This window comes from Etheostoma cragini, chromosome 12, assembly GCF_013103735.1.
Source record: "Etheostoma cragini isolate CJK2018 chromosome 12, CSU_Ecrag_1.0, whole genome shotgun sequence".
Taxonomy (NCBI): Eukaryota; Metazoa; Chordata; class Actinopteri; order Perciformes; family Percidae; genus Etheostoma; species Etheostoma cragini.
Window position 1 is genome coordinate 13,990,632 of NC_048418.1, and position 27,385 is coordinate 14,018,016.

Genomic DNA, 27,385 nt, shown 5'->3' on the forward strand with positions numbered 1-27,385 from the left:
CGAACTTAAATGATAAGTGTATGAGTCTGTGCTCTGTGCTGTGGTTTTGCTTTTAAGGTTTTGAAGTACTGCTGTGGATCGCCACGCACCATCGAAGTTCTTCTGAACGCCTACAGTCACCTTAAAGTCACAGACACCTGGGTGGAGTCTGTGTCATCGGAAATGTTGAAGGCGAGCTCGTTAAATAATTCATTCATGAGTAGAGTTTGACCAGTGGGGGTGTTTTAAGAAAGATTCTTTTGTTGTTATGTCTTTAAATGGTGACTTCTCTCTTCTTTACATGTTCAAATATTTCATATTTTGCATACAGTAAATGGACAACAAAAGCAATGCTAATTCAATTAGCAGCTCTTAAACTTATAGTGCTCCCCCCCACCACACACACACACACACACACACACACACACACACACACACACACACACACGTAGGAGAAACTCTAAAATATGTTAGGCCTTTAAAAACTGAATTATTCTTTTACACAAACATCGGGAGGATTACATGAATGAATCAAAACATATTTAGTCTTTTGAGGGTTGTGCAGGATGTTATAGCTGTAGTGAGTTTCACAGTGGACCCCGCTGAGAACTTACACAGCAGAACTTTTCAATATACTACTACAATTTACTGTAAAGTAAGTCAACTATTATCAAATGATCTCATGTTTATCTGTTTTTCATACCAGGAGCACAAAGAGTTCTACGAGTCCATCTTCTCTTTGGCACAGACTCCTCGCTCCCTGCAGCACTTGGCACGCTTCAGACTCAGGACCTTCCTGGAGGGCCGGGTACATAAGGTGGTTCCTAAACTCGATCTGCCCACCTTCATCAAGAACTACCTGCTCCTGGAGTACAGAGGCTATGTCCACTGAAAGAACTTTGTGTGTAGCCTGTGCCAGTGTGGGTCCTGGGGACGACTAAATGCTGTTGTGTTTAAGGACGAAGCAGCTGTTTACAATATAATAAGTCAGAGCACTAGCACTAGTATCACTATACATCAGCACACTTAATATTTTTTAAATACATTTTGTGCCACACATTTCAAGAGGAAGAAGCAGCTGCTTGCGCTCAGTCACTTTTATTCCAGTTACACGTTTGATAGGGCACCACAAGAGGGAGCTGTAGACTAGAGTTGATCAAATACATGGCGGCAGATCCACTATTGGATGTTTTATATTTGTTCTAAATGTATGAAGTGAACACTTTTGTATCTTACTTCGGCACGTAATAGTATTTTCAGATGCTTGTATTTTTATACATGATAATTATCATGGTAGTTTGATGTTAATGTGCGTAGTGATGGTGTGTTGTGCATTAAAGATTGCCTTAAAATATTTACATAAATAAGTATTCCCACCAGTATGTAATTAGGCATTTTATAATAAAATAAACGATGTAAAAAAAAAAAAGATTTCACCATGGCCATGGAATCTAGTCTTTTTTTTTAACCGTTGTTTTTATTGTCTTACATTGTCTCTTTCTTCTTTCTACTTAGTGTCGTTTCCCCATGTCGATGAAAGAATGCATTTAAAAAATCTGATTAAGCCTTTGTTTCCAAACAACGCTCAAAGTTTAAAAAGGTACGTATGAGTTCCATATTAAAAAAAAAAAGTTGAACCTACATTGACTTGTGTTGAATACCGATTGTAATTTGTGCTTTTATCAAGAGATTCCGATAAAGTAATTATTCTTTAACTGGTCACATGATTCAGATATTAATAACGAAAAAACGAACGACAAAAGAGCCCAGGAAGTTTCCTCTCACTCGCTCACATCAGTCATTTGCGGATCATTATGGTCACATCTGCACACTTAATTTCACCAATTTACATTATATGAAGAAAAAAATGCAGTGACTTTTAAATTAAAATATATAGACTATTTTGTTTTAACGGGTAATAGGGGGAAATTTGTATCAAGCTTACCTTACCCATTTTTATATACAAAAACACAAAAAAAGATAAAAAAAAAAAAAACCTACACATAAATATAAATTTGAGTTGGTCACTAAAAATGTGACCAAAAACCTCGTTAGTAAAAATGCGTAAAGAGGAGCTGTATGAGAGTTCCTCTGAAAATCTAGGGAGCTGATCTCAGGAAATGGTTTCAATAGATCAGAGAGAGGTGCTGCTGAAGTCACTTGCAATTATAAGAATTAGCCTGGTCTGGCCCTCCACTGCTAATCAGAGGCGCTGCTGATATGTTTATGTCCTCGTGCAATCAGACGACCAGTTGGAGAGCCCGGGCACCCAGGACTCAATGGGGCTAATCATCATCACTTCCCATTGCCATTTAAAAGGTAAAATGATCTGCGATTAAACCAGTGCTTAAGGAAAAGTGATTTATTTTTTTCTCCTCATGCATTTTAGATCAGGAATGAATTACAACTCCCAACGTTTAAAGCAACATGTGGGATTGTTTCATTTATAAAAATAGAAAAATAATTTTAAAAAAAACTTCAGGAATGATTTAGGTGACAGATGGTCGGTTATAGACGTTAAAGTTTATAATTGAAAGCTTTTTATATTAATTCCCCCGAGTTCAAACTAAGTGGCATCCGTCGGATTTGACTTTGGCCACTGGGCTATATCTGTCCGTGTCCACAGCGCAGTTGACCTCGCATAAACGTCTTTTATCTGAATCTAATTTCGCGCAGAGTATCTCTCTCCAGGGAGCAATTGTTGCAGCACTTCTTTTTCTTTCTGAAGCCCGCCGCATTGTTTTTAGCCGCGGAGAATGGGACAGAGAGCGGAGAAACATCTGCCTCTCCTCCCTCCTGACTCTGATGCCCATCGGCCCCAATATTTCAACAAAAGCCACCGTTGTTTTACGCTGTCCCTCGAATCCGGAGTAATTACTTATCATCAATCAAAATTAATAATAGCTGATTGGGTTGGTGTGGTCAACGATTATAGAAGGGGAAGGGCCGGAGCAGTCTCTCACACCGTTTTGCAGTCAATTGTGAACCTGGCAAAAGAGGAGGAGGTCTGGGGGGGGGGGGGGGGGGGGGGGGGGGGGGGGGGGGGGGGGGGGGGGGGGGGGGGGGGAGATGTGCGACCCGTCTACTTGGTCTCCACCACTGGGAAACTACCGCCTCTCAAGGCGGCCAAAAAGTCAGGGGCTGAATAAGGAAATGAAGCGTAATTTGAGGAAGATGGATGAGCCCCCAGGGAAACACCCCCTTTTCATTCCTCTTGTTTTGCAGATGATAACCAATGCGCGCTCTCTCTCTCTCTCTCTCTCTCTCTCTCTCTCTCTCTCTCTCTCTCTCTCTCTCTCTCTCTCTCTCTCTCTCTCTCTCTCTCTCTCTCTGTCTCTCTCTCTCTCTCTCTCTCTCCGCGCGCACACGGCGCAAAGGGAGAGGGGCGGGGGAGGAGTTGCAGAGAGGAGGGGGAGAGGTAGATAGATAGAGAGAACGTGTGTTTATGTCTCAGTGTGTGACAAATAAGAGGGAAAAGGTAGCGGTGGGGCAAACAACAGAGCGGCCGACTGACTGACACATATAGAGTGCAGAGATCCGGAGAAGCAGTCCACTGCCAGGGATGACAGCACGGCAGCGGATCTACTTCCAATTCACTTTGTCTTTGCACTGAAAGTTTTGCGCGCCGCCGAGGAAAGGACACCTGCTTTTAAGTTTCCACCGAATCTAAGTGTTTGCCTGCAAAATGCAGAGACCAGGCGGCCAAGGGACGGCGTTTTCTATAGATTCCCTGATAGGGACTCCTCAGCCCAGACCGGGACACCTGCTCTACACGGGCTATCCTATGTTCATGCCGTACAGACCTTTGGTTATTCCACAAGCTTTATCCCACTCGCCTTTATCGTCTGGTATACCTCCACTCGCGCCTTTGGCTTCTTTTGCGGGACGGCTCACCAACACGTTCTGTGCCAGTTTGGGACAGGGGGTGCCATCCATGGTGGCGCTCACCACGACCATGCCAAGTTTCTCGGATCCTCCGGACAGTTTCTACCCACCACAAGAGCTGCCAGGTCCCCGTTTAAGCGCCGCAGATCCCGCAGCGAGAAGGCAGGAAAGTCCTCACTCCGACGAGCTGCACAGCCGGGACAAGGGCTCTGAGCTGCTTAACTTCTCGGAAACTTTTCAAACAATATCAGGTGAGCTCGGCCTCATTAATTATTGATTGTATTTGATCAAATCCCAAACCGCATGGATGCTGCGTAAAAAGTCACCATTGTGCGTAAAAGATGCTTTAAAGCAGGGATTGTCGGCCCATGGAGAAAGTGTTTGGTCTCAGAAACGCAGTTAAATTAAAACGAAAAGTAAAACCCTTCTTACACGAGTTTTGTCATCGTTGCAGGATATTAATAATGCAACATAATATTAATGATGCAATATTCATTAGAGCCCAAATTCATGGGGATGCAACCTAATGACAGTTAGTGTGTGTGTTTGTGTGTATGTTTTATTAAAATTATTTCTTAATTGTTTGTAGTATTAGTACAAGAGCGAACTGGAGGGCATGCTAAATCACAGTTAAATAAACTTTTAGTAGAATGATGAAAAACTTGTAGCCTATATAACAACTCAGTGGTTACACGCAGAACGACCAACATGAGTTCAGTTAATGTTGCTACTTGTAAAAAAAAAACATTTGGAGTGGGTTCAGCTTTTTGGTTCGTAGATATTTTCTCTACAATGATCGAGGTCTAACGTTGGGACACATTGCGTAATCGTCGCTTTTGGCTCGCAGGCTCATGAAAGAGTAACTTAACGTGAATGCGTTTGTTCTTTTTTTCTTCTTCCTTTTTCACGTTATAGGTGAGACCAAACTGTACAGCTCAGACGACGAGAAGCTGGACCTAAAATCAGCAGACACCGTGTGCAGTGACCGAGAGGACAGCTCCGCGGACAGCGAGAACGAAAGTTTCTCGGATGGGAACAACTCCCTGTCCCAGAAGAGCAAACTAAAAACGGGCTCGCAGGAGGCGCTGCCGCCCGGCAGCTCAGCGGGGAAGAGCCGCAGGAGACGAACAGCTTTTACCAGCGAGCAGCTGCTCGAACTTGAAAAGGAGTTTCACTGTAAAAAGTACCTTTCTCTGACTGAACGCTCCCAGATTGCACATGCACTTAAACTGAGCGAGGTGCAGGTGAAGATCTGGTTTCAGAACCGCAGGGCCAAGTGGAAACGGATCAAAGCCGGCAATGTCAACAACCGGTCAGGAGAACCGGTGAGAAATCCCAAAATCGTGGTCCCCATCCCCGTGCACGTTAACAGGTTTGCGGTGAGGAGTCAGCATCAACAAATAGAACAAGGGACCAGGCCATGAAGTACATGAAAATCCAAAATATTAATAATGAAAAAGAATAATAATAAATAACACTTCCATTGACTCTATGTTCCACTGATTCGTTGAACGCATGAAGCACAAAAAGGAGGAAACGATTATGTTGTCTGAGAGGTGAGACTGAGCAGAGATTTGCTCGCAGACAGATCAATTATTTGACAATATGCTGTCATTTTTATTTATTTGCTCTGTGAATATGTAAATATAAATGGGTACAAATCGGTACAAATGGGCACTATGAGATGAGACTGTAAAGATTTTTTTAAGTATTTATATAGGGCCAAAATGTTCTGTTGGTTATGTGCATGTCTTCATTTGGTGAAGCTGAATTACAGTTTTTGTGTTTCGTACAATTTGTTGACCACCTTTGCATGTAAGACGTTTTACCTTTAGTTTGGCAACTGTAGGAACTCCCTTTGACAGCTATTTGTGGAGAGAGAAAAAAAGAAAAGATGTGAAGGAAATATTGACCAAACGAGACAACTGTAAACTATATTGACCTAATAAATCGCTTTATACGAAAGTCGGGATCCAGATTGAATTATTATTGTTTAGAGGGTAGAGTAAATATGTTTTAATGGTTTGGAAAAATGGCTGTTGTGAAAACAATTTGGCCAACACTGTTTAACAGCGATTCATGTTTCAGTAGGAATCTGAAGCCAGGCGGCTATTTTGATAATAAATATTGCATATTTTATTTAGCCTAATAAAACCCTACATACATAATTTAAGATGTTATAATGCTTATCTTTTTCATTTAAGGAGTTCCAGCGTTGCAACTAAAAAGCACCCTAACATTTGGAACATTTTCAGTGATTCAACATCGCACACGTGTTAGTTTTAATCTCTGGATGTTACAAATGATTTCCCCCAGAATAATCAAGAGCTGAAAGGTTAGATGGGTCTTTTTTTAAACAGCAGCAGTGACTGATTTCTCTTTAGGAGGCCATGTTGATGCATCCTCCTTTAGAGTGAGAATATTCAACACGCTGTAATGAACTTTTCTATCAGTCACTACAGACAGACAACCAAACCGACAGCAGCCATTACTAATCTGATAGCTAAACAGTTTGGGTTTGTAAAATAACAAAAATGGAAAAAAATATATATAAATCCTAACAAGACCTCATTTAATAAGACGCGTCTTGGATTTCTACAAGGAAAGAATTTCTAGAGATTTCATTTGATATCTACTTTAATAAATTCTGACATCTGTAGAAAATTCAGTATAAGTTTGAATGCCCCAGTGGCAAAATATTTCATGAGAGTTTATACATGATTATAGAAGAGACAACGTATGACTTCTAAAATCGACTGAATGCTTTCCTATAAATATAAAAGGCTATAGCTACTAAATAAAAATGATAGCTGCATAACTATGTACACCAACAGAACTCATCTGCAAGGATGGCCACAGTGACATGAGCAAACCAATGCTTGCTCACTCAGACCAAATATGGAAACCTACATGGCAATGGAAGATCACAGAGCAGCAATATTAAAATAATCTGCAACTAAAACAATGCCTGGCCACATTGCTATCCAATTACAGGAAAGGGGAAATAGGGCTTGATGTTTAATGTCATCTTTCATACGCATGGTTGTGGGGTTTACATGGTTTCTCTGAACTGTTTCCAGAAAAATCTCATGTTGGAATAATTTCACTTCCCCTCAGATGAGAGAAAGTGATTGGTTTTCCTGTTTCCAAAATAGACTCAGGCCTCAAGCCATGTTTAAGCTACTGCAGCACAGCACTTGTTGAAGTACAATGATAGGGTGAGATACTTCAAATGTTTTATCAGTATAAATATTTCATCAAGTATTAATCTTCTTAATCAGTATTTTGCCTAAATATGGAGGGTTTGGGGGACAATGTTCTCCATAATCTTCTTGAATACCCCATCCTTATCTTACATTTCATTTCCCTCAAGCCTCTCATGGATGCACACACTGCCATTTTATTTTGAGCTCAGCGTATAAACAGACATTTGATGACCTGGGCACCCATGAGTAGTAAACTTTATTTCACTGTCCACCTCATACATCAAGACTGTGACACTTGGATGGGGATTCAAGGAGTGATGGTCGTGTGAAGGAGCAGTGGAAGTTTTAGTATGGTCCAAGAGCTGACTAATATAGACGGTCAATTCCACGACATTGTGCCAGAGTGCAACGGCTATTTTGGTCCCCGTGATCTGCACGGTGGAGGCGACGACGAGAAGCCATGATACAGCTCAGAGGCTAAGGTCATGGTGGTTGTTATTATCCTGCGAGCGAGACAATTTCATCCCAGATTTATTCCAACGCTAGAAAATCTATTGACTAAAAAAGGTGACATATTGTAGGATTTGCTAATTCAAAACACTACACAATTAATGTCATGTCACTTTATTTGGCTACTGTATAATAGCTTTTGTGTACTTGTGAATGTGTTAATCCTTTATACATTTTAATAATCTCTCTTCCATTAAATCTACTCTTTAAGTGAACACCTCAGTCTCAAGACAATGTCTGTATCACTTTGCCAATCTGCTACTTGAATCACAAATTGAAATATCAGAAGAAGTTCTCCTAGCAAAGACATTACACCACCTCCACATTCCCACCTGAGAGAGAGAGAGAGAGAGAGACAGAAAGAGAGAGAGAGATGGGGGGGGGGGTCATTACTTGCTGCTTGTGTGAGAGCACGCTGCTCAGCGCTGACTGCAGGCCCGACTTCTTGGGAGGGTCCGGACGGTCGTGGCTACAGTGATGTATGGGCAGATGCATCAAATCGCACAAGATAAACAAGCGATGAGTTTCATCAGGGCCATCATAGCTTTAATTTGGCTGCCTAATGAGTCAGATCTAGTGGCGGAGATAAGAGTTGTCAGAGGCCCAGCTCTAATGAATTTCTTGCCACTTGTAATCAAGGTTGCCTGTCTGAGGGGGGATGATTAATGGAACCCTGGAGGATTCCCTCGGCCCTCAGCCTTCATTACAGCTAATGCATTCTCAGGCAAATTAACAGAGAAATGCAGGCGAAAGCCAACGGGGAAGGGAAGAGAAAGAGAGAGGAGAAAAGGGGAGAATGGGAGAGAGTGATGGGAACAGAGTGTTTATGTAAGACAAAGGAGAGAGAGAGAGGTGGAGGATGAAGAGGAAGATAGCGAGGCCCGGTTTGGCAGCAGGAGTGGGAAAGAGAGGCAGGGATGTGCTGAAATCTGCTGATTAGAGAGAGGTTCAAGGATATGGAAATGAAGACATGAGTTTGGGGCAGTCACAAAGGAGCAGAGTGCAACATGGATGTACTGCTCAGACATGATGGAACTGAAATTGATAAATGGATGTTCAGGTCGGGGGGGGGGGTTCAGGAGAGGAGAGATGGTCAGATTGAATGCGCAGAGTGGATATAATTATTGGTTTAGGAGGAGGAAAGGGTGAAGCAGAGAACATGGAGCAACAGTAACCTGTCCAAATCAAGACAGGTTGACACTAACGCCACCTTAAAGCAACATTATTGTTATGACCGGGCACATCACTGACTGCTTGCTAAACAGGCTGTTAAAATGGCCCGTGGCCAAGCAGCCCCTACATGTTATGGAAATAGGGATTTAATGTTTGCAAATATGGTCTTGTCAGGTCTTTGTGTACTCATCCATCAGCCTCAGACCCACCTCTGCAATCTTAGAAGGCAATTTGTCTAAGAAGAGGTGGGCGGCAGAGAGCCCTCCTCACTGTTTAGCAGGCCCTGATGAAATATCAAAACACACAGCAGTGCACGCAAGCGCTCCAGTCTCACCACAACAAACACAAGTGGCTGGGGTCTGCCAAGGCGTGAGGAACGGTAATAAATTACAGGACACATTCTTTCGGGGATATTTCTCAAGAGATGCAGAGTGAATATGATTCCGTTCAGGTTTGTTTAAGCAAGGCCTGTTGAGATTTTAAGCCCTTGAAGACTTCAAATCTTATGCTTTTGTAATAAATATTTTCATATTAACAGGTCAGAGTCAAACCGGGGCTGAGGACTGATCCTCCGTACCAGGTGAGCTACACAGGCACCCACATATGCCTTTTTCAAAATAAGCCACACCCACTTCGAACCAGTGGTACAGAGAAAAAGATAAAAACAGAAATCTTTCATGGGAAATAACCAAAACTTCTTTTTGTCATGCAGGATCCCATTCTTACTGGAAATGAAGCCGCTTTAAAAAAAAAAAAAAAAGTTTTCAGGGCCTTTAAGCGTGACTCGGAGCATTGTGGCTCCATGTCCAGCCAGCGCGGCGGGAGGAAGAGGAAACACTAAAGAGAAACCAGGTGATAAAGCTCAAACAAAGCCGGCCAACAGAGAGAGGAAGGGGATGAAGATATGCTGAGACAAGATTAGCAGGAAATAAGAAGTGGATTAGTGAGGGCTTGACTCCTATGAACACTTAGACCTTTCACTTTTCCCCACGGTGTTGTGCTGCCTGACACTAAGCCCGGCTCTTTATCTTAATCCTCTTTCAGCCAACTGTTGGGGGTCCCACAAGCAGGAAGTGGAGAGAGGTTGCTTTACTTACCTTCAAAACAGGCTCGGATGAGTTTTCTTGGACACATTAAACGGACTGTTCCAGTGACATTGAATTTCTCCAGGAAGTTTGATGAATGGACATGCAAAAGGAAAAACATGAAATGGCAGTACGTGTTGAAGTGACAGTGAGACTTTTAATTTGAAAGGGTCTCACCTCGTCAGCAGGTCATGCACAGAAGCGGCAGGAGCGTGATGGATGAACACATACACTAGACAAATGTGCTGATTTCCCTACATGCAGGGAAGGCTACATCGTTTTATTTGAGTGTTTATTAATTGGTCAACAGTCAGCTGAGCATCCAAGCATACAACAAGTTACTCTTTAGCGTTTGCTTTGTGTCACGTTCTCAACGTAAAAGGAAATACAAAATGAACTTTAACAACAACAAAAAAAAGAAAGATATATACAAACTGCATTATAAATATGTCAAATGTACATCATTATACACAAGTACCAAAGATGGTCGGTTAATGTCAATACCAAACCAAAGTACCTTAAAAATATGCCTAAAGAGAAACAACAACAAAAACAACATATCAAAATATGGTTCATGGTTCAAAAGGGACCTAAACCCAGTTTAGTTTGTTTCTCTAGGTGGAGCTTGTCTTCAGATAAAAGCATTACGCTATTATGTACACTTCAGGTACAAACAGGCAGATTTCTAGTGTTTTTTCATCATCTATAGTTCAGGTAATCAATATTCACATTAAACTCCTGTCAATAATCCTCTCAGACACTGAAATGTACTCTAAGTTGGTTAAGTAGAAATCAGAAATAAGGCCAGTACCACTTGATGTATGCAGTACAAGTAAATTTGAAAGTATCTGGTGGAATTTGTGGCCGTTTTTGGGATGTCTTGAAGAAAGAGTTGGACATTTTAGACTTATTTGCTTTCTTGCTGAGAGTTAGATGAGAAGATCAATACCACTTTCACGGCTCTGCGTTAAGTATGGAGCTAGAGCCAGGAGGCGCTTAGCTTAGTGTACCTTAGCTAGCATAAAGACTGGGAGAAGCAGGGCGCCACGGTTAGCCTCGTTCTCTCCACAGTTTGAAAATTGTAGAGGAAAATACGTGGTGGAACTTTATGCTAAGCCAGGCTAACGGTTAGCTTGGCGCCGCTCAGCTCCGTGCGCTAACATACAGACCTGAGAGAGGTATCAATCTTATGATGAAGAAAACAAATAAGCACATTTTCAAAATAGTCCAACAGTTCCTTTACAATATCGCTCTCTCTGTGATTTACAAACATCCTTGTTTGACCACATATTTATTCACCATGTTATCTGAAAAGGAATACTGTAAAGACAAACAGAATTCTAATGATAAGTTAGAAAAAATGAATAACTTACTCTGTAAACACATATTCTGCCTTTGTAAACCCATAAAATCAAGACGGTTTAAAACCTTAAAAATGGCAGTTGAATAATAAGAAAAATACGCTGGAGACATTGTGCCAACTCCACCTGAATTCATTTCTTACCTTTGCTATAAATTACTTGGCTTATCATGTCAGTGGAATACTGTAAATTTGTGTTAATGCAAAGAAGGCCAAAAGAATTATACATCCCTCTGCAAACCTTGCTCATTCTAATTCCTTAATGTCTCACTTCAGTCTAGATTGCATTTTGTTAATCATTTGCTTATAGGCTGACACATAGGTTTAAGGGAAAGGAAAGGGTTGTTTTTGTTGTTCTTATAAGGAATAGGGTGAATGAACAAGAACTACTTTTTACAGACGTCTGTACATTAAAACACAGTTATGTTCCCAAATCTTCCCTAGAGGTATCTCCTCTCTGGTGTCCTTTCTCCAATGTTTATGAAGAGAAATGCCCAGTTGCTCCCTGCTGCACACGGTCACAGACGTTAGCACACACGTGTGTGGCACAGTTTTGTACGGACGCACTCACACACAGTACCGTGTATGTATTTCACAGCAGCATTAGAGGAAATGCTCCCAAGAGTACCGATTCTATAGCCTCTGGCCACAGGAGGTGAATGAATATTCCAGTCGCTAACTTCAATACAACTGAGTCAATCGGAAAATTACTTCAACAAAGACATCATTAATGGTACGATTTGATACTTTGAATTTGAATGAAGTCTGAAGAGGCACACTTACAAGGCCATGTGGCTTGATGGTCATGAAACATTATGCCCCTAATTCCTTTACAGTCGCGGACACTTTTACTGGAGGATCGCCATAAGGGTGGTGAAGGAAATGACTCCCTTTCACCCGATAGGAATTCTGCAATCAACTCCTTTATGGTAATTCAAACCCATATTCCTGTAGAATTAAGTATCTAAATCATTTGGACTCTTCAACTATAATTGATTTGCCTTTGTATTATGAATAGTATGTCGAGAGTTTGATAGCTGTGTTGAAGACATGCATCATTACTAAAGCTACTGAGATCATGAAAGATTTGGGTTCTTTCCCATATCAGTGTTTTGTAAATCTATTCCTCACAGTTTTATGTTATTATGCCTAGGCTTGGAAATTTGAAGGAAGCTTCTCATTTCAAGCTCATTATAAAATCAGTTCACGTCGCATAAGGGGAAGACATAAAAAGGAAATGTTCAAGCATTAAGGAAATGCTTTTCGTAGGGAAGGTATGAATGCCAAAGTAAGTCATTTGTTTGGTTGGCGCTTAAAAAACAAAAAGTTTAAAGCTGATCGTGATCACTTTAGATCAAGATTGAATGAACAAATAAAAAATAATAATAATATCACTATAAAACAAACCATGTACAATGTCCGAACCCCAAAAACCCTCTTCTCACGGCTTAGTGGAATATAAACACTGAGTCCATCGCTCCTGTTATCTCTCCATTGGTACTGATTCTGGGTTACACAGTGTGAAACAGAGGAGAAAGAACTGGGAAGAGACGAGTGGGTTCGGGGTTGTTCGTGTGTCTGCGGCTGCTCACTGGCTCCTACATGATGCTGATGCTGCGGTTGAGCTCACACTGGGCGTTGTTGTTGTTGATGTTGGGATTGGGGTTGCGGCGGCTCATGTTGGGAGTGGGCACCGATGTCAGGCTGCTCGTGTCGTTGGGGCAACCGTGCTGAAGTAAGATGTCGGCGCACTCCTGGCTGCCGGCTCGCCGGGCGTAGGACAGCGTGGTCTGGCCACGAGCGTCCCGACTCTTCACGTCCACACCGTACTGTGGGAGAAAATGAAGGGTACGAAAGGCCGATCATCAATAGTTATTTGCAAAGAGGGTTTTACAAACAGTATGACCATTGGATTTTAAAAAAACAACACATGCAATGCAAAAACTCTGTATGTGAACAACTTCTTTTCAGAAGCTCATTTGAGTTTTGCTCATTTCATTCCTCAATGTTTTCTCAGAAGCAGAAACGTTTTTAAAGTTGTTTGTCCCAAGAACTTCTTAAACCCTTGACCTTTTTCTTGCAGTTTTATTGAAGTTGTATAACATTGTATGACAATTTCAGATTTACAGTAGATTCTGTATCTGCTTCTCCCAACAATTCAATTATAGTAGAAATATATATTGACTGGTGTTTGGTGAAATATTCAAACCCACAATGCTGCAGTTTGTTATATGGAGATATCTTGTCCATTCCTCATTTACAAATACTGACATATTTGGTATCTTGGACAATCTTGGGTCCATTAAATCCTAACTAGGATTTTTAACTTTTTTTTGCAATTTAAAACAATACTAGCTACACAACATTTTTCAGTGCTGTAGTTACTATTGAGTTAACGCTGTTTTGTCTGGGAATTAAGCCATTGTGCCCTTGAGCAAGGCACCAAACCCCAAACTGCTTGAGGCCCCTTTAATGGGCAGCCCACTCACTCTGACATCTCTCTTAATTAGTGCATGCATAGGTCCTGTAAGTGCATGTGTGTGTATTTCGGGCGTGTGTGTTTATAAGTTTAAAACAAATACAAAAGGTAAAATATAATTTCCTTTTGGGGAACAATAAAGGTATCACTTCTTCAAATGGACAACTTTCTAGACCCAAAATAACGGATGATTCAGTGTTTCTTATTTATACCCAGCAGTGTGGAGAGAGTTTTGAAATAGCATTTAAACCTTCATGTTGTGAAATAAATGGTAACACTTTCTTTTATGGGTCTGTAGATTCTCAGCACTTTCCTGGACTGTTTCTTGGAAAGAAGTATACTGACCAAGCTAAGACAATTACTTTAGTTACATGAAGTAGTTACTGATTTCCAGAGGAATTTCCATCAAGGAAATGCTTCTTTTAAATAAAACTTTTAGAAAATAAAGCTATGCTAACTAAGAAAAATAAAGATCAAGGTAATTAAAAAAAACATGTGGAACGAGCTTTTCTCTTATGAGAAACTGGCTGAGAATCTGTGTGTTTGCTGGTTGTTAGGAAGTCCTTCTTTTCACACTTAAACTCCTTAATCACTTGCCCAGACTCTAAATGCCGACACTATCAATGTTCATCCACCTCTGATTGTTCCCCTCAAAGCCGGATGAGCCAACTCACCCAGATGAGCAGCTGTGTGATGACCACGTTGGCCATTGCGCAAGAGAGGTGCAGAGCAGTGCGTCCGTCTCCGTCCCCGTAGGTCTCGTTAACCTCCTCCTTGGTGCCGTGGGCCAGCAGCAGCACCACCAACCTCAGGTCATCCTCCACCACCGCCCGAAGCAGCTGCTGCCCCAGGGGAACGTCCGACTGTGGCAGTCCCACAAGGAACAGCTTCTGCTCGTACTTGGCTCGGATCCAGCGCTCCTTCTCCTCTCTGGAGAGAAGGAAACGACAGGGACGCTACAGGTCAGGCTGGGTGAAATATGCTGAACATACATACACAATTTAGCACCTAAGTTAAATACCTCTCAACATTTATCTTAGAATTTTGAGGCAGTGATTTCAAGCCAAAGCCATGTGAAAAAGGTGTGTAGTCACACAGGGGAGGTGTTACAGTAATTGGCCTAAGAGACTCACTAAAATGCCGTTTCTAAATTATTAGAGCACATGAAAGCCACTAGCCTCCACTATCACAGTGGGAAATAATACAGCAAGATCGGCTGAAGAGATGAGAGAATGCCAAAGGCTGTGACGCTTTGGGCAATATTCCACTTTTTAGTGATTAAGGTCGACAGCAAGACGGTGAGAGCCTGGCCAGCTTTCTAAAGGTTACACATCTTGAACAGCATGTCTGCTGCTGACAATATAGGAAGGAGGGGGGGACGTATTTTTATCAGCGCTGTCGGCTGTCAGTCTGAGCTGGTGGATCCCCTCCACAAAAGAGGCAGAGTGTCTCCGAGCCCCGGTCTCCCTTGGGGTGGCTGGGCCCTGAGTCAGATCGATGGGGCTGAATGGCAGCCAGAGAGGGACGCTGGGTTGTGGGGCTCCTTCCCTTCAGCCTGCAGCAGAGAATAGAGGCTGAGGGAAGGCTCGATCCTCTTTTGCCAGGCAGAATTCTATCTATTGCTCTCCATCTTGACCCCCCGTTTCATTCTCTGCCCACATACAAACTGTCCAAATAAGAAAGAAAAAAAAAAATCAATATCAATATGTGAATGACTGAGCATGCCCAGTGTGGCACTAACCCTGTGACCCTGTCAGCCGGTGTGATAAGGAGAGCAGAAAGAGGCCGTTGTTTGGATTTGTGGGTGAGTGACAGAATGGAGAAGGTTTGTGAGGATAAGTTAAAGCGGCGACGCTGGCTAGAGTGACAAGGCTCTCATGGGACTCTCTATCAACGGGCCGAGGCTTAGCAGCAAGTACAAGCTGACAATCTAAATCACTTCAATTCCATTTCATCATAATACCAGTGACAAAAAACTCCAACAGTACAACTTCATTACCAAAATCAACCTTATAAATGAGCTGCGGACCGTCACATCCACACATTAAATGACATAATTATATAATTTATTAAAGCGTTGGTTCCCCCAATTTACAAAAGAAGTATTTAGCCACACAGAAGCATTTGCTTTTACATGAGCTATTTATCTTTAAGATTTCTGTTTCTACCTTGATGCAATGGAGATGAATGGAATTTTGTATGTGGTGCTAACAGGTTTGTAAACTGACAAGGATTACGCTGATGTTATTCTATACTCTTTTTTTATCAAACATATCCCATAAAAAGACCAAAACCAAACCAAAACTTTCTATTTTCCCTACCTTGTCTGTGGCTCTCAGCACAAAGCCCTTGTTGACTGAAAACTTGACTCCTTATAAACTGTCCACACATAAATAGTTTAATTTAAAAAAAGGCTCATTAAGTAGCAGGGCACTGTAGTTTTTACCAAATGTACTCAAACTGGAGTAAATGCATTTGTTGGGGACTATATTTAGCTGCGGAACAACACACAATTGTTGCTCTGGTGTGTTTACAGCAGTAGAGGGGTTGTGGGATTGACTCGAAATAAACAACAGTGCAGCAGTGAGGCTCACTGATGTGTCAATGAACAATGAAGGTCTATGGCACAGAGTAAAAACTGTATCAGGGTTTTGGCTAAACAAACAAACAATGCTTTTACTATAAATCGCTATTAGTTCTGGTATCTTCATGGGATTTGTTGACAATAGGTAAAAATATAGAATATTGCCTGTTGCTGTTCAACACATTCAACAGCAACATTTCATTCCTGAAACAATGTCGTAGTTACTTTACATAACCCACAGACCTCTTTGAAAAGTGGAGTTAAGATAATGTCAGAAAGAACCATTGGAGATAAAAGAGAAAACATGTCCTTTTGTCATTTGTGTGAACTAACCCTGAGTGTATCCCCAAATAGATCATTTTAGATTACAGCAGCAGTTTTAACAATAGTAACCAGTTCCACATTAGTCACTCTCCTTTATTACGGCCTTAGCAGCGAGGTGTCAAGGCTGCCAACTCACCACAGACAGCAACCGTTTTCAGACTCATATGTCAGCTGCCAGGCTCACTTCACAGAGCAGTCTGTCTTTCACAGAGGAGCCTGGCTCCGGCACCTAACTACGGTTAAGGATGTGATGGAAGAGGTGCAGCTCTTTATCAGCGCCCCAGCATAGATTGATTAACTGCAAAACACCCCATGAAGCTCATAAAGCAACTTAACCTACATCTTAAAACAGGTTTTAAAGCTACTGCGTTTATAAGCATATGGGTGCATTTTTGTGAGGAAAATGTGTAGGAGAAAGTCCTTTACCCCGTAACCAAAAGAAGATCTTTTCTAAAGGGTGAAGGTATTATCTGAGCAACAATACAGCCCTAATGGCCGGCAATTGCAGTGGCTCAGAGTTTTATGGTGTAATACCTCCATCAATCCCTACTCAGTCATTATGTGTGGACAAGCCTGTTAGCAAATCAATTGGCCTTAAAACAGGCAGACTGCTCAGAACAGGAAGGGGCCGTCCTGCCCTCCCCTCTTATTTCCGGTGGACACTTTGAATACAAGTGCTTTATTTTTATTTTTTTACTGCCAAAAAGGATAAAGTATGTCTAAAAACTCTATAACTAACTGTAATCCTCAAGGCAAAAATCTACAACCTTTTACAGAAATCTAAGCATGTTTTAAAACAGTTTGTTTCAAAAAGCTAGACCATGAATGAGATGCTGAATCTGTAGAGCCCAGTGAATTGATATGAGCTAAATGAGGCAGAAAGTTAGCACTAAGATGTGAAACAAAAAGGCTGAAGAGAGCCATTAAGAAGACGTCAACATCTCAGAAAGGAGCCCTGAGGACACTTTGTTAGCCTCCGCTATGAAAAAAGCCCGGAGGACTTGCAGGAAAAGGCCTCACTCACTGCTGATGCTGAGATCTGAATTCAACCACAGTGCTTTTTGCACTGTCTACTTTTTCCACACAAAAATAAAAACAAAAGCAGCCACGCAGTGGTTTTTAAAGAAATTCCTAAACTGCTGCCACTTGAAAGAAAGAGTGTGAAAGGAAGTGAAATGGTAATCCTGCCTCTGTCTTTTGTTTGAAATAGAAAAACAATCCAAACAGAGGTAGGGTTTAGACAGTCAGAGGGGAAAACTGAGACCCTTGAAAAGGACACTTCCTCACCGCAGGAAGAAGAAAAATAAAATCAGCAGATTTAGCATGTCAAAGCGCCAGGACAGAGTAGGAGGGGAGTTGGAGAGGGAAAGGAGGAGCATTTTCACAGCATGGGGGGATATGTAGGAAATTGAACTGATGGTTACTCTTACCTATACACACACACACACAAACACACACACACACACACACACGGGCACAAACAGACACCCATTTCCCCACCCTGACTTGAGCACATACTTGTTCTAAATTTCTCTGTTGCTTAGGGGACAGAGGGGAGCTTACAGTTCCTAATAAAAATGCCTGTGTCTCTTTCAACTCAAAACAAGCGGTGTTTGCTTCGCAACAAACTTCTTTCATCATTCAGAGTTATCTCAAAGCGGATAATCATTGTTTAACTTTCTATCATTAGACTGAATCTGAAAGAAATCTTGGGCAAACATCAAAATGCTCACTGAGTCTTAATGGGCTACTGTCCAGAGCTGGTGTCCCCTTTAATTTGCCTATGCAGAGCCCACGTAGATAAAGGCAGCCTTAACAGTAGAGAAAGGCCTCTTTTATAATTCTATTAGAGCTCTGTCCTTTCAGCTCTCCGTTGAGCAATGGATTCTGACCCTGACTTAATTAAGTGGCAAATGGCGGAATGATTCTCCTAAACCCAGCCCACGGAGTCAAGAACACATGACTGAATTCAAATAAAGAGGGACAAACAAGGATAATTAGTCAAGCCTGAAAGACAAAGGCAAACAGGAATTTATAGGAAGGGAAGGGAAACGGAGACGGCGAGGGTGGAGCCAGCGGTGGTTGACCAACTACAGAATGACCAACCTGACTGCCTGTAATAAAGGTATGGGTCCACAGGAAGAGAAGATCTTTCAAACACATACTGATTCTTCCTAAACAATCAAAGCTTCTAGAGCTCCTCCTACTCTTCCCCAAGGATCCAAATTCACTGCGGACACATCAAATAGACGCAGTGAAGGGGAGAAATGGTGGTGGTGGTGTTGGAAGGGGGGGTCTTGGGGTTTGACCAGCCTGAACAGACCTCACAGTGGGGGTTGGCAACTTGTATGGGACCGATTCCCATGCAGACAGCAGCTTCACTTCCACAAAACCAAGGGGAGGGAAGAGAGAGAGAGTGTGAGGAAGAGGGACAGCCGCAGAAAGAGAGAGAGGGGGCTCGGAGGGGAACGACAGAGATGAAAAAAAGCGCACACAACAGGGACAGAAAGCTGGGCCCCAAAGCATCAAAGGTTGCTAAGGGCCAGAAATGAAGAAGCAACACAGGAAACACTGTAGAAAAAGTGCCAAATAATACCCCCTATGGCCCCCAGCGTACAGTGTAGACATGGTATGCTCCGCTCTGAGAAGAACAGCTGCAAAAGAAATAAGACAAATATTTCTTCAAGTGGAATAGCTGCCACTTTTCTTGCTTCCACAGTGCGGTCGGAACAGATGACCAGAATTCAAAAGGTTGTTGTGTTGAGCTCAATAGAGAGGACCAACAGGAGAGCATCTGGGTGCCGAAGGCAGGCATAGGGATGAGTTGAATATATTGTGACATTAATGAGGTTGTCAGCCTCCTCATGATGGAGTGGCTGTGTTTTTGTGCCAGCAAGACTAACACCCTTAAATGCTCATGCTGTTAACCCCTGCTGAACCCTCGCCTCACATACAAAGCAGAGGGGACGATAACACATGCCCTGCTTATGTATGCAGCCTGCTGCATGTACGTACACACAACTTCTCGTTCACATAAAAGGCTCTGATCTTTTTACTTTCACGTCATTAGACAATTTTTTTTGCTAAGAGTTTATAATGCTAACAAGATTAAAACTAAATTGCACAGTTAAGTTTACTTTGCCATAATGACTCAGGCCTTTCCTCTACGTCTACCTGGCTAAGAAAGCCGATGGCATGTGGGAAATTAGTGACTGTGGTACCACTTCTCCCACACAGGGCTAATTACTGACCTGTGGGTTTCATTTAGAGAGAGAGAAAGAGAGACAGAGAGAGAGAGAGAGAGAGAGGGAGAGAGCGAGAGCGGACATGAGAAGACCCAGTCATTCATTTGTCTTAATTAATTACTCTAACTCCATCAGGGCTCCTGGCAAGGCCGGCTATTCTAAAAGCTCTTTTGAGAGTTGGCGTTCCAGCACTCCTAACCTGTAAGTAGCCCCGAAGCTTTGCTCTGTGTCTTGGGGAAACATAGGAGGACAGAGGCCACTGTGGACAAATCCTAGCACAGGAATCTAATGGCCACAGCACCGATGTTGTAAACGCCACAAACAGCTTGGGAGGATGGGCGAAAAACGCCAACGCCGGAGCAGAAGGGGTTAAAAGAGGCAGTGGGTCCAGGTTGGGAGAGGTTAGCGGTGTGATTCATTTTTATTACCACGCAGCCCCTGCAGGCGGCAGGAGTGGCAAATTATTTCTGAAACAAAGTGGAGGGCTCTCATCAGAGCTATTACCTGCCTGTGGCCAAGGGCGGCGCGGAGCCTACAGAGGGTGACAGTGAGAGGCCCGCGTCAGTGAGGGATAGCCGTCCACATCCGTCCATGCTCCAGGACATCTCCCCCAAATGAGAACTGGTGTCTGTGTATGTGTGTGTGTGTGTGTGTGTGTGTGTGCTTTACTGTGAGTCTGCCAGTAGATGATAAGGATAAAGTTAGCTGTTGGACCTCCCCCACAGAATCTGTCAAAATAGTCTGTGGTGTTTTCTATCAAGAACATGCCAAGCAATTAGAGGTGATGTGCAAAACACAACGACTCCTAGGTGCTAATTAAAAAGAACAACTCCCATCCAATATGCTGACTGCAGAGATCATCCACAATGCAAGGCTCACACACATTCATTATTATGGATTTAAAGTTAGCCTAGCCAGGTTCAGCTTTTTAACAAGGCATTATTTAATAAAACTGTTGTATTCATTATAGCGAATGGCTTGATTATGGTTAATACATCATTATTTCTTTATAGATAAGTTATAAGCCATGAATAAGAACCACTTTTGAGGTTGGAAGGTTGTAAAACATTACTTTGGCTGTTTGAATAATTGGATTTCTTTGGAGAGGGAATTACAGAAAAATCAATTTTTAACAAAATACTAACACCCACAGATGCAGACGTAGTCATTAAAAGCCTTTATTGCCCATCAAACTGTAGGCTTGATGGCTTATTAGAAAGTGGTAAAGAAATTATCATTTACTGATGGAATTATACATTTAGAACTGCATTATTACTACTAAATATAGAGTATCGACACCAGCCAAAGAGATGTTTTTTTTTACAACCTGGCAATCCAAAATGTGCTTCTATTAATGGCTTTTAACTGATCTAAAAAGCCATTATTTACTACTTTATGAAGGGTGTCTTATTGGAAAGTGGTAACATGCATTCTTCTAAGGTCTGAAAACTGGTGACACACGTGCATGGATAAAACTATGCTTCCTCCCATTATCATCATCTTCCCATTATGATGTCTGTAATCAGTCCAATGTTGCTGTGCGGATCTGCGTACAACAAATCTATATATTGTGTTCTTTCGATCCAGAATATCATAAACTAAACCAATCTTGTGGATGAATGCTTTTAAGTTAAATCTCAAAAATGCGACGGGGTAAAACTAGTCTTGCAGGAGACATTCAATCAGACACTGAGTTGATATTCAGGTAGTTACTGAATCGTTTAGATTAGGTGTCACTAATGTTTAGTGGGACTCAGGAGCCATGCACTCACTGCCTGCCTGGGTGCCATCACAAAGCTGCTACATGTCACCGATGTGACACAATTAAAATCCTCTCATATGTGCTCCACTCAACTTAAGAGGACCATATGCAGAAGGAGAGTCAGGTCAGGATTTATGGTGTTAAAAGAAATAAAAGAAATAAGATAACTACATCCCATTAAGTTTGTTCCCATTCATCATTCATGATAAAGCAAATATAATTTGATACCAGCATTTCCCCCACAAGGGTACAATGTTCTATGAGCAACACAATTATCACCATGTCTATAACCAGTGGCCATATATGATATTTACAACTGCTGTGTTTTGTCTAAAGATTAGTTATGCTGCAAATGAGATTTATTGTTTGACAGGGAAAACTAATCGAGATGCTGCTGCGGGATAAGATCGGATTTTTTACAATAAAGAACCTCTCCGGCTTGAGGCGACGTAGGACTGACAGTGGTAGGGAGAGGAATCAACATCAATAATCTTTCATCAAGTCCACAGTAGAGCACTTTAGCACAGATACCATTCAATAAATAACTGTAGGCAATCATTCAGTTCTGAACTGGCCGGAGAGCGCAGGATAGATTCAAGAGGAAAAGGCCTGAGACTACCGGTGGAATGAAAAAACTATAAAAAGCGCAAACTGAAACAGAAACTTTATTTATATGTATGTGCGCATGAAATGGTTTCTCACAGTATTCTTTCTGTATGACCAATAGTGATTTTGAAGTGCATACTGAATCTGCAGGTAACTGGATTGTAAGGCACTCACCTACACTGCTCACAGTTTTACAGTTAAGTGAGCCTTATGTACTGTACTGCCACAAGTTTAAACCTTAAAATGGATCCTGTCATAACCAGAGCTGAGCACAGACTTGGAGAGAGACAAAATACATGGAACGGCGTTACTTAATTAGGAGGATACAAATGAAAGGTAACTGGATCCCAATTAAATAACAGAGAAAGAAAAAAAGGCGTAATCAGATTACTGATACATTTAGTAAAAACAGGGATTATAAACAGGTTCACATTTTTAAAATAGAAAATAATTTACTACTCCACACAACTCCACTTTGGTCTTGAGTGAAACAATGGCTAAAAGTTGGCAATTCATTACAATAGGTTATAATGTTGGTGAAATAATTCTTTCCCTGGGAGTAAATTTCACCAATATTTTGTAATTAAAGCAGAAAAGAGCACTGACAGCGCAGTACAGTGCAACTTATGCCCATATTTGGCATTGAGTTAATCCAAAAGTAATACAAAGTACTCAATTTATATCACTTTAATATTGTGATACTTGGATTAAGTTACTGACTACATTTAAAGTAAGTAATTAGTAACTGTATCAGAATACAATTTTTAAAAAAAACTTCCAACCCTGGCCATGCATTAGCATGAAGGGATATAAATTAGTGTCATTATGGGTCAGTTTTTAACCAATGTTAGGCTTTAGTTTATTAAACCACAAAGTGTTTCAGGACAAGGTTCAATTTATAATTTAACAACAAGAAAGCAGTCCACAGAGGCTGCAACATTCACTTGTTCTGTGGCCCAACCTTTGATAAGTTTCAGTAACATTTGATGTAAAGGTTTTTGAGGTATCCTGCTAACAAATAAAAATGACAGGGCATGCGAAGACTGCCAAACTACATGTTATACTGTCTGTGCTAAAATATCAAATACATCTTAATCTTTGTATTATCAATAACACCTCAACTAATAATTAGCGGGCAACACAACATGGCCTTTAATAAAGCCTTAGATTTGTATTCTAAGATTGTTTAAATTCTATTATTGTTTAGCCATAACAGCTGCAACAGCAGAAGCAGTGGTACTAAAAAAGAAAGCAGCTATAGTTCTCTGTTGGTATATCACTTTATGTAACAAAGTTACAAAGCTGTGATGTAAAAACAGTCTAATGCCACCAGGGAGACCCTACAGACTTTTGCTGTGACAGACAGAGTGATGACCCGGCCCTGTGTGATGGATATGTGACACGGCAGTTTGGGGCCCAAGGGCCTTGCTCTTGGGGTGGGGTTTAGCCATAATGGTGTGCTTAATTACCTGCACAGCCACACAGCAGGTCATTAGTCAGACTGGGACGCTAGGTCTCACCTGTCACCAAGAGATAAACAATCCTGGGTACCTCAGAAGAGAGGGAGCAAATAGTCATTGGGGTAAGTTAGGGCAGGGCCATACAGGATAAGTGGCAAAGTATAATTTAAGAGATACATAATCAAAAGATGGAAAGCTACTTGTTAAGTTCCAAAAGGGAAAAAAAAAACTCTGGTTAAGTTAGGAGAAATTCCACATTCCTACTTACTATTAATCCCTTGATATTGAGCATGAACAAAGGGCATGGGCTGGTTTCACATGTGGTTTAGATTAAAAGATATTTTCCTGATTAGCCCTTACATGTCAAGTGACAAACTTGATAGATTTGGAGCTATTCAGGGCATTTATCAGGTGCGTGCAAAACAATGTCCAGCGAGACACTCCTTTCAGGAATTATGATTTCCCAGTCATTATAGTAAAGGGAGAGACATACAAGACAACATATACTCTGGTGGAAATATTAGATGTTATATCTCAAAATGAAGAGGCAGAGGGATAGAGATGCCAACAAAGTACTGACTCAAATAATCAATGTGGACAGGATGGACTGATGCTCAAACACAAAATTATGTGTTCTTGGTTCAGCAGACTGACATTTATGGACCCCTGGTGCTTCTTATGGAGCATTTTGTGGTGTGAACTGCCTGTTCTGAAATGTGAGTGGCTAATAACTGGCAGGTAATGGACAGAATACAGTGCTGCATTCTCATTCTATAATCTCTCTTTGCATCATTAAGCAGCGCCTTTATTTGTAGAAGGATGCTAACCTGGTGCTGTCGCTCCCTGGCTTGGTGTAGCCCTCCAAAGCGCCTTCCCATACACTGTTGGCCATGGAGTTACCGATGGCCGTCATCACCATGCTGAGCTCCACCGGCCAGTCGTCCAGGTCCAGGGAGCGGACACGAGACAGGTGAGTGCCCAGGTTTCTGTGGATCCCAGAGCACTCGATGCACATCAAGGCACCCAGGTTCAGACTGGCCCAGTCTGGGTCTACATGATGGAGGATGAGAAATATTTACAACAACAGAGTAAAAGAAGTAACAAGAGAAGCTTTATAAATCAATCTCAACAGAAGAATTTTAAAAACCCTTTTTCATCTTTGTAAACTCTCTTGGAGTAAACGTTTTTTCAGGATTACTCTGCATTTTAACCTTCCAAAGAATAAGTTATGGGAAGGAAAGCAGGAATCTTTGTGTTATACAAATTTTATTTAATTCTTTTAGGTTTACAGTATACAGTATAACCCTGGGTTAAGATGTAAGAATTTAAGCTTGCAGGTACACAGGCTGCAATATGGATGATGCAATACTTTTACCATTGCTAACAGTAGTCGCAGTGCTGGCTTTAAACGCTGCTGTTGCTATAAGCTCTGCTGTGAACACCATTGTGCCTGCTGCTGGCAGACTGTAGCACATGCAACTTGTTTTGTAATCGTCATTTGGGAGTCCAACGCTATAAATCCCATCGTCTATTGGGCCTCAGGGTCATGGCCTAAATTAGGCTTAACCCACTTATTATTTGGATTCTGCTGCTACAGTTAAAACAACACTTGCCCATTTTGAGGTGACAAGCTAACGTTAGCTTGTTAGTAGCAAGGTGCACGATTTTTCTTTTCTTTTCCTGACAACTGACTGACTGATTGGTGCCTGGTGCAAATGGCTGATCTTCAATGGCAGTGAGCGAGCGAGCGCATCCAATCCCAACCCATTTTTTACTATATTTTACTATATTTTTGCAAATAAATGTGCTTGTAGGTCGAAGAGTGAGATTAACTGAACAATTGACTCAATGTCTTATAACCAATAACTTGCAAAAACTTGATTTAACCGCTAAAAATCAAATGTTTAAGAACTTTTTTTCAAATTTGATTAAATATGGAAACACAGAAGCTATTTGTTTCCAACTCAACAAGGCCCTTGTAAATAAAACAAGAGCTGGTGTGGTGAAGAATTATACTCACTGGGTGCATCACAGTCCACACAGAAGCTGTTCCCCCTCACGTTACGTATGGACTGAATGGCCATTGCATCACTTTGGCTGCCTAGTCGAGACTGTAAGAAATGAGGGAGAGAATAAGTCAGCAGGAACTAATCATTGCAAGAGTAAGAGAAGGCAAACAATTATAAATGTCCCTCAAATCATTGACAACTTGCTGGAAGAGGGAGGGACAAGGTTTTTCAAAATCTTAGGAAAAGACTGAGGCAGAGAAAATATGAAAATGAGGCTGTGTCTCCCCAGTATGCTGACACAAGCCGTGTTTTATTTCCGATGTCTGTCAGTTCTAATAAGAGATCTCCCACACTGCGGTGCACCTGTCTGACAATCTCCCACATGTGACAGGTTGAAGTGGGTGAGGGGGCCGGGGAGGTTGAGGCCGCAATAAAAGTTGAAAAGAGGTGGAAAGAGGAATTTAAATGAAGCAGAAGAATTGCAGGATGATGACAATGCTGTGATTAAATGATTTTCTCCAGACCTTCTGATATTTCTTCTCTTTCATGAACTACTGTACCTTGTTCTTTATGCTCTCGCAAGACTGCAGGCTGGCAAAGATCTGGCTCTCAATTGCTTGGACCCACAGTTCCCTTTCCTCAAATGTCGATGCTTCGAAGTTCCACGTCTGACCCGTTAACGACACAATCATGAACTCAAAGGAATCTTCTTGCTCTGAAAAACAGAAATAAACAATAAAGTAGTACTTGACTAAACAGGCACGTCGGTTAGGCCAACACGAATCGAGGAAAAATATGTATCACAATTTTTTGATATCACGATTCTCTGCCACAATGTTTTCTCACAAAGTGTAATGTTTATCGCACGCATGAACCATGACAAAACAAAACAAATTGCCAGTACCAAAAATAGATTTTATTTTGGCACCTATAGCACATTGCGCATCACCACAAGTCTGTAAACATAGAGGCTTCAATGAAGAGAAGGGAGAGCATTGCAGCGCTCGGGAGCGCTTTAAAAGCCATTTTATACAGTCTATGTTAAAAACTCATGGAAGAAAGTAGTAGCGTTTGTGATGCAGTTGACTTGTAAAATTAAATGAGTAAAAAAATTGTGAACAGAGTCAATCCACATTGCTATTTTATAAGGATTAATGCTGAGGTCTAATGTCGGTTGTGCAATCTGACAAAATTCAGTGGCTGAGGCCCATCCATGCACGAATGCATGATGAAATGGGCTTCTGTTAAACTCAGCAACAGATAAATAATTTATCTGCACCTCCTGTGCTCCTGAGCACTTTTAGTTGCTTGAAAATGACTCAAAATCCCAAACTCATAAGTGCTAACTAAATTTTGCTAAATATTGTAATTCCTTTCTAAGTGAGTGCAATTACATTGGTAATTGTGTACTTGGTAAGTACATTACCGGCAATCATCAGCAACACACAATATATTTTCTTAAAATCAGATTTTTGTGATTTAACCTCTCTGATGTCTTATCCATTCAATTCCCAGCTATCTGTAAAGGTCTACATACTACGAGACTCCACAGGAAAAAAAATAGAAGAGGGGTTGGAGAAAAATGACAACTTATTTCCTGAGAAATATGATTTGTCCACCATTTCGGCATTGAGGAGGAGTGTAAATGCTGTAATACTCAAAAGCCTCGGCCGCCGTTGCCATGGAGAAGAAAAGAATCTGAGTGGTAGCAAATTCAA

General features: G+C 41.5%; 3 protein-coding genes and 1 long non-coding RNA gene across 9 annotated transcripts in view; 2 read left to right on the forward strand and 2 right to left on the reverse strand.

Moving 5' to 3' along the window:
* asb10 (ankyrin repeat and SOCS box containing 10) overlaps window positions 1-1,390 on the forward strand; it is a 4,785-nt gene extending 3,395 nt beyond the window's left edge. For 2 of the 3 annotated variants that reach the window (XM_034888478.1, XM_034888480.1), the window contains exons 4-5: window positions 58-171; window positions 686-1,390. In XM_034888478.1, coding sequence (XP_034744369.1) covers window positions 58-171; window positions 686-871 — 300 coding nt within the window. In that variant the 3' untranslated portion in view covers window positions 872-1,390. The remainder of the gene's footprint in view (window positions 1-57; window positions 172-685) is intronic. The other variant, XM_034888479.1, reaches the window with a different exon arrangement.
* Window positions 1-5,839, reverse strand: part of LOC117954578 — a 10,263-nt gene extending 4,424 nt beyond the window's left edge. The window contains exon 1 of the long non-coding RNA XR_004658847.1: window positions 5,826-5,839. This is a non-coding gene — a long non-coding RNA (uncharacterized LOC117954578). The remainder of the gene's footprint in view (window positions 1-5,825) is intronic.
* gbx1 (gastrulation brain homeobox 1) lies at window positions 3,362-5,384 on the forward strand. Its single transcript, XM_034888481.1, has 2 exons — window positions 3,362-4,115; window positions 4,780-5,384. The coding sequence occupies exons 1-2, from the start codon at window positions 3,665-3,667 to the stop codon at window positions 5,286-5,288; spliced, it is 960 nt and encodes a 319-aa protein (XP_034744372.1). The 5' UTR covers window positions 3,362-3,664; the 3' UTR covers window positions 5,289-5,384.
* A 4,242-nt stretch (window positions 5,840-10,081) lies between the features above and the next one.
* The window catches only part of agap3 (ArfGAP with GTPase domain, ankyrin repeat and PH domain 3), a 125,339-nt gene continuing 108,035 nt past the window's right edge, over window positions 10,082-27,385 (reverse strand). For all 4 annotated transcript variants that reach the window (XM_034888469.1, XM_034888470.1, XM_034888468.1 and 1 more), the window contains 5 exons: window positions 26,228-26,382; window positions 25,679-25,769; window positions 24,486-24,708; window positions 14,352-14,607; window positions 10,082-13,027 (listed from right to left, as the gene is read on the reverse strand). In XM_034888469.1, coding sequence (XP_034744360.1) covers window positions 12,797-13,027; window positions 14,352-14,607; window positions 24,486-24,708; window positions 25,679-25,769; window positions 26,228-26,382 — 956 coding nt within the window. In that variant the 3' untranslated portion in view covers window positions 10,082-12,796. The remainder of the gene's footprint in view (window positions 13,028-14,351; window positions 14,608-24,485; window positions 24,709-25,678; window positions 25,770-26,227; window positions 26,383-27,385) is intronic.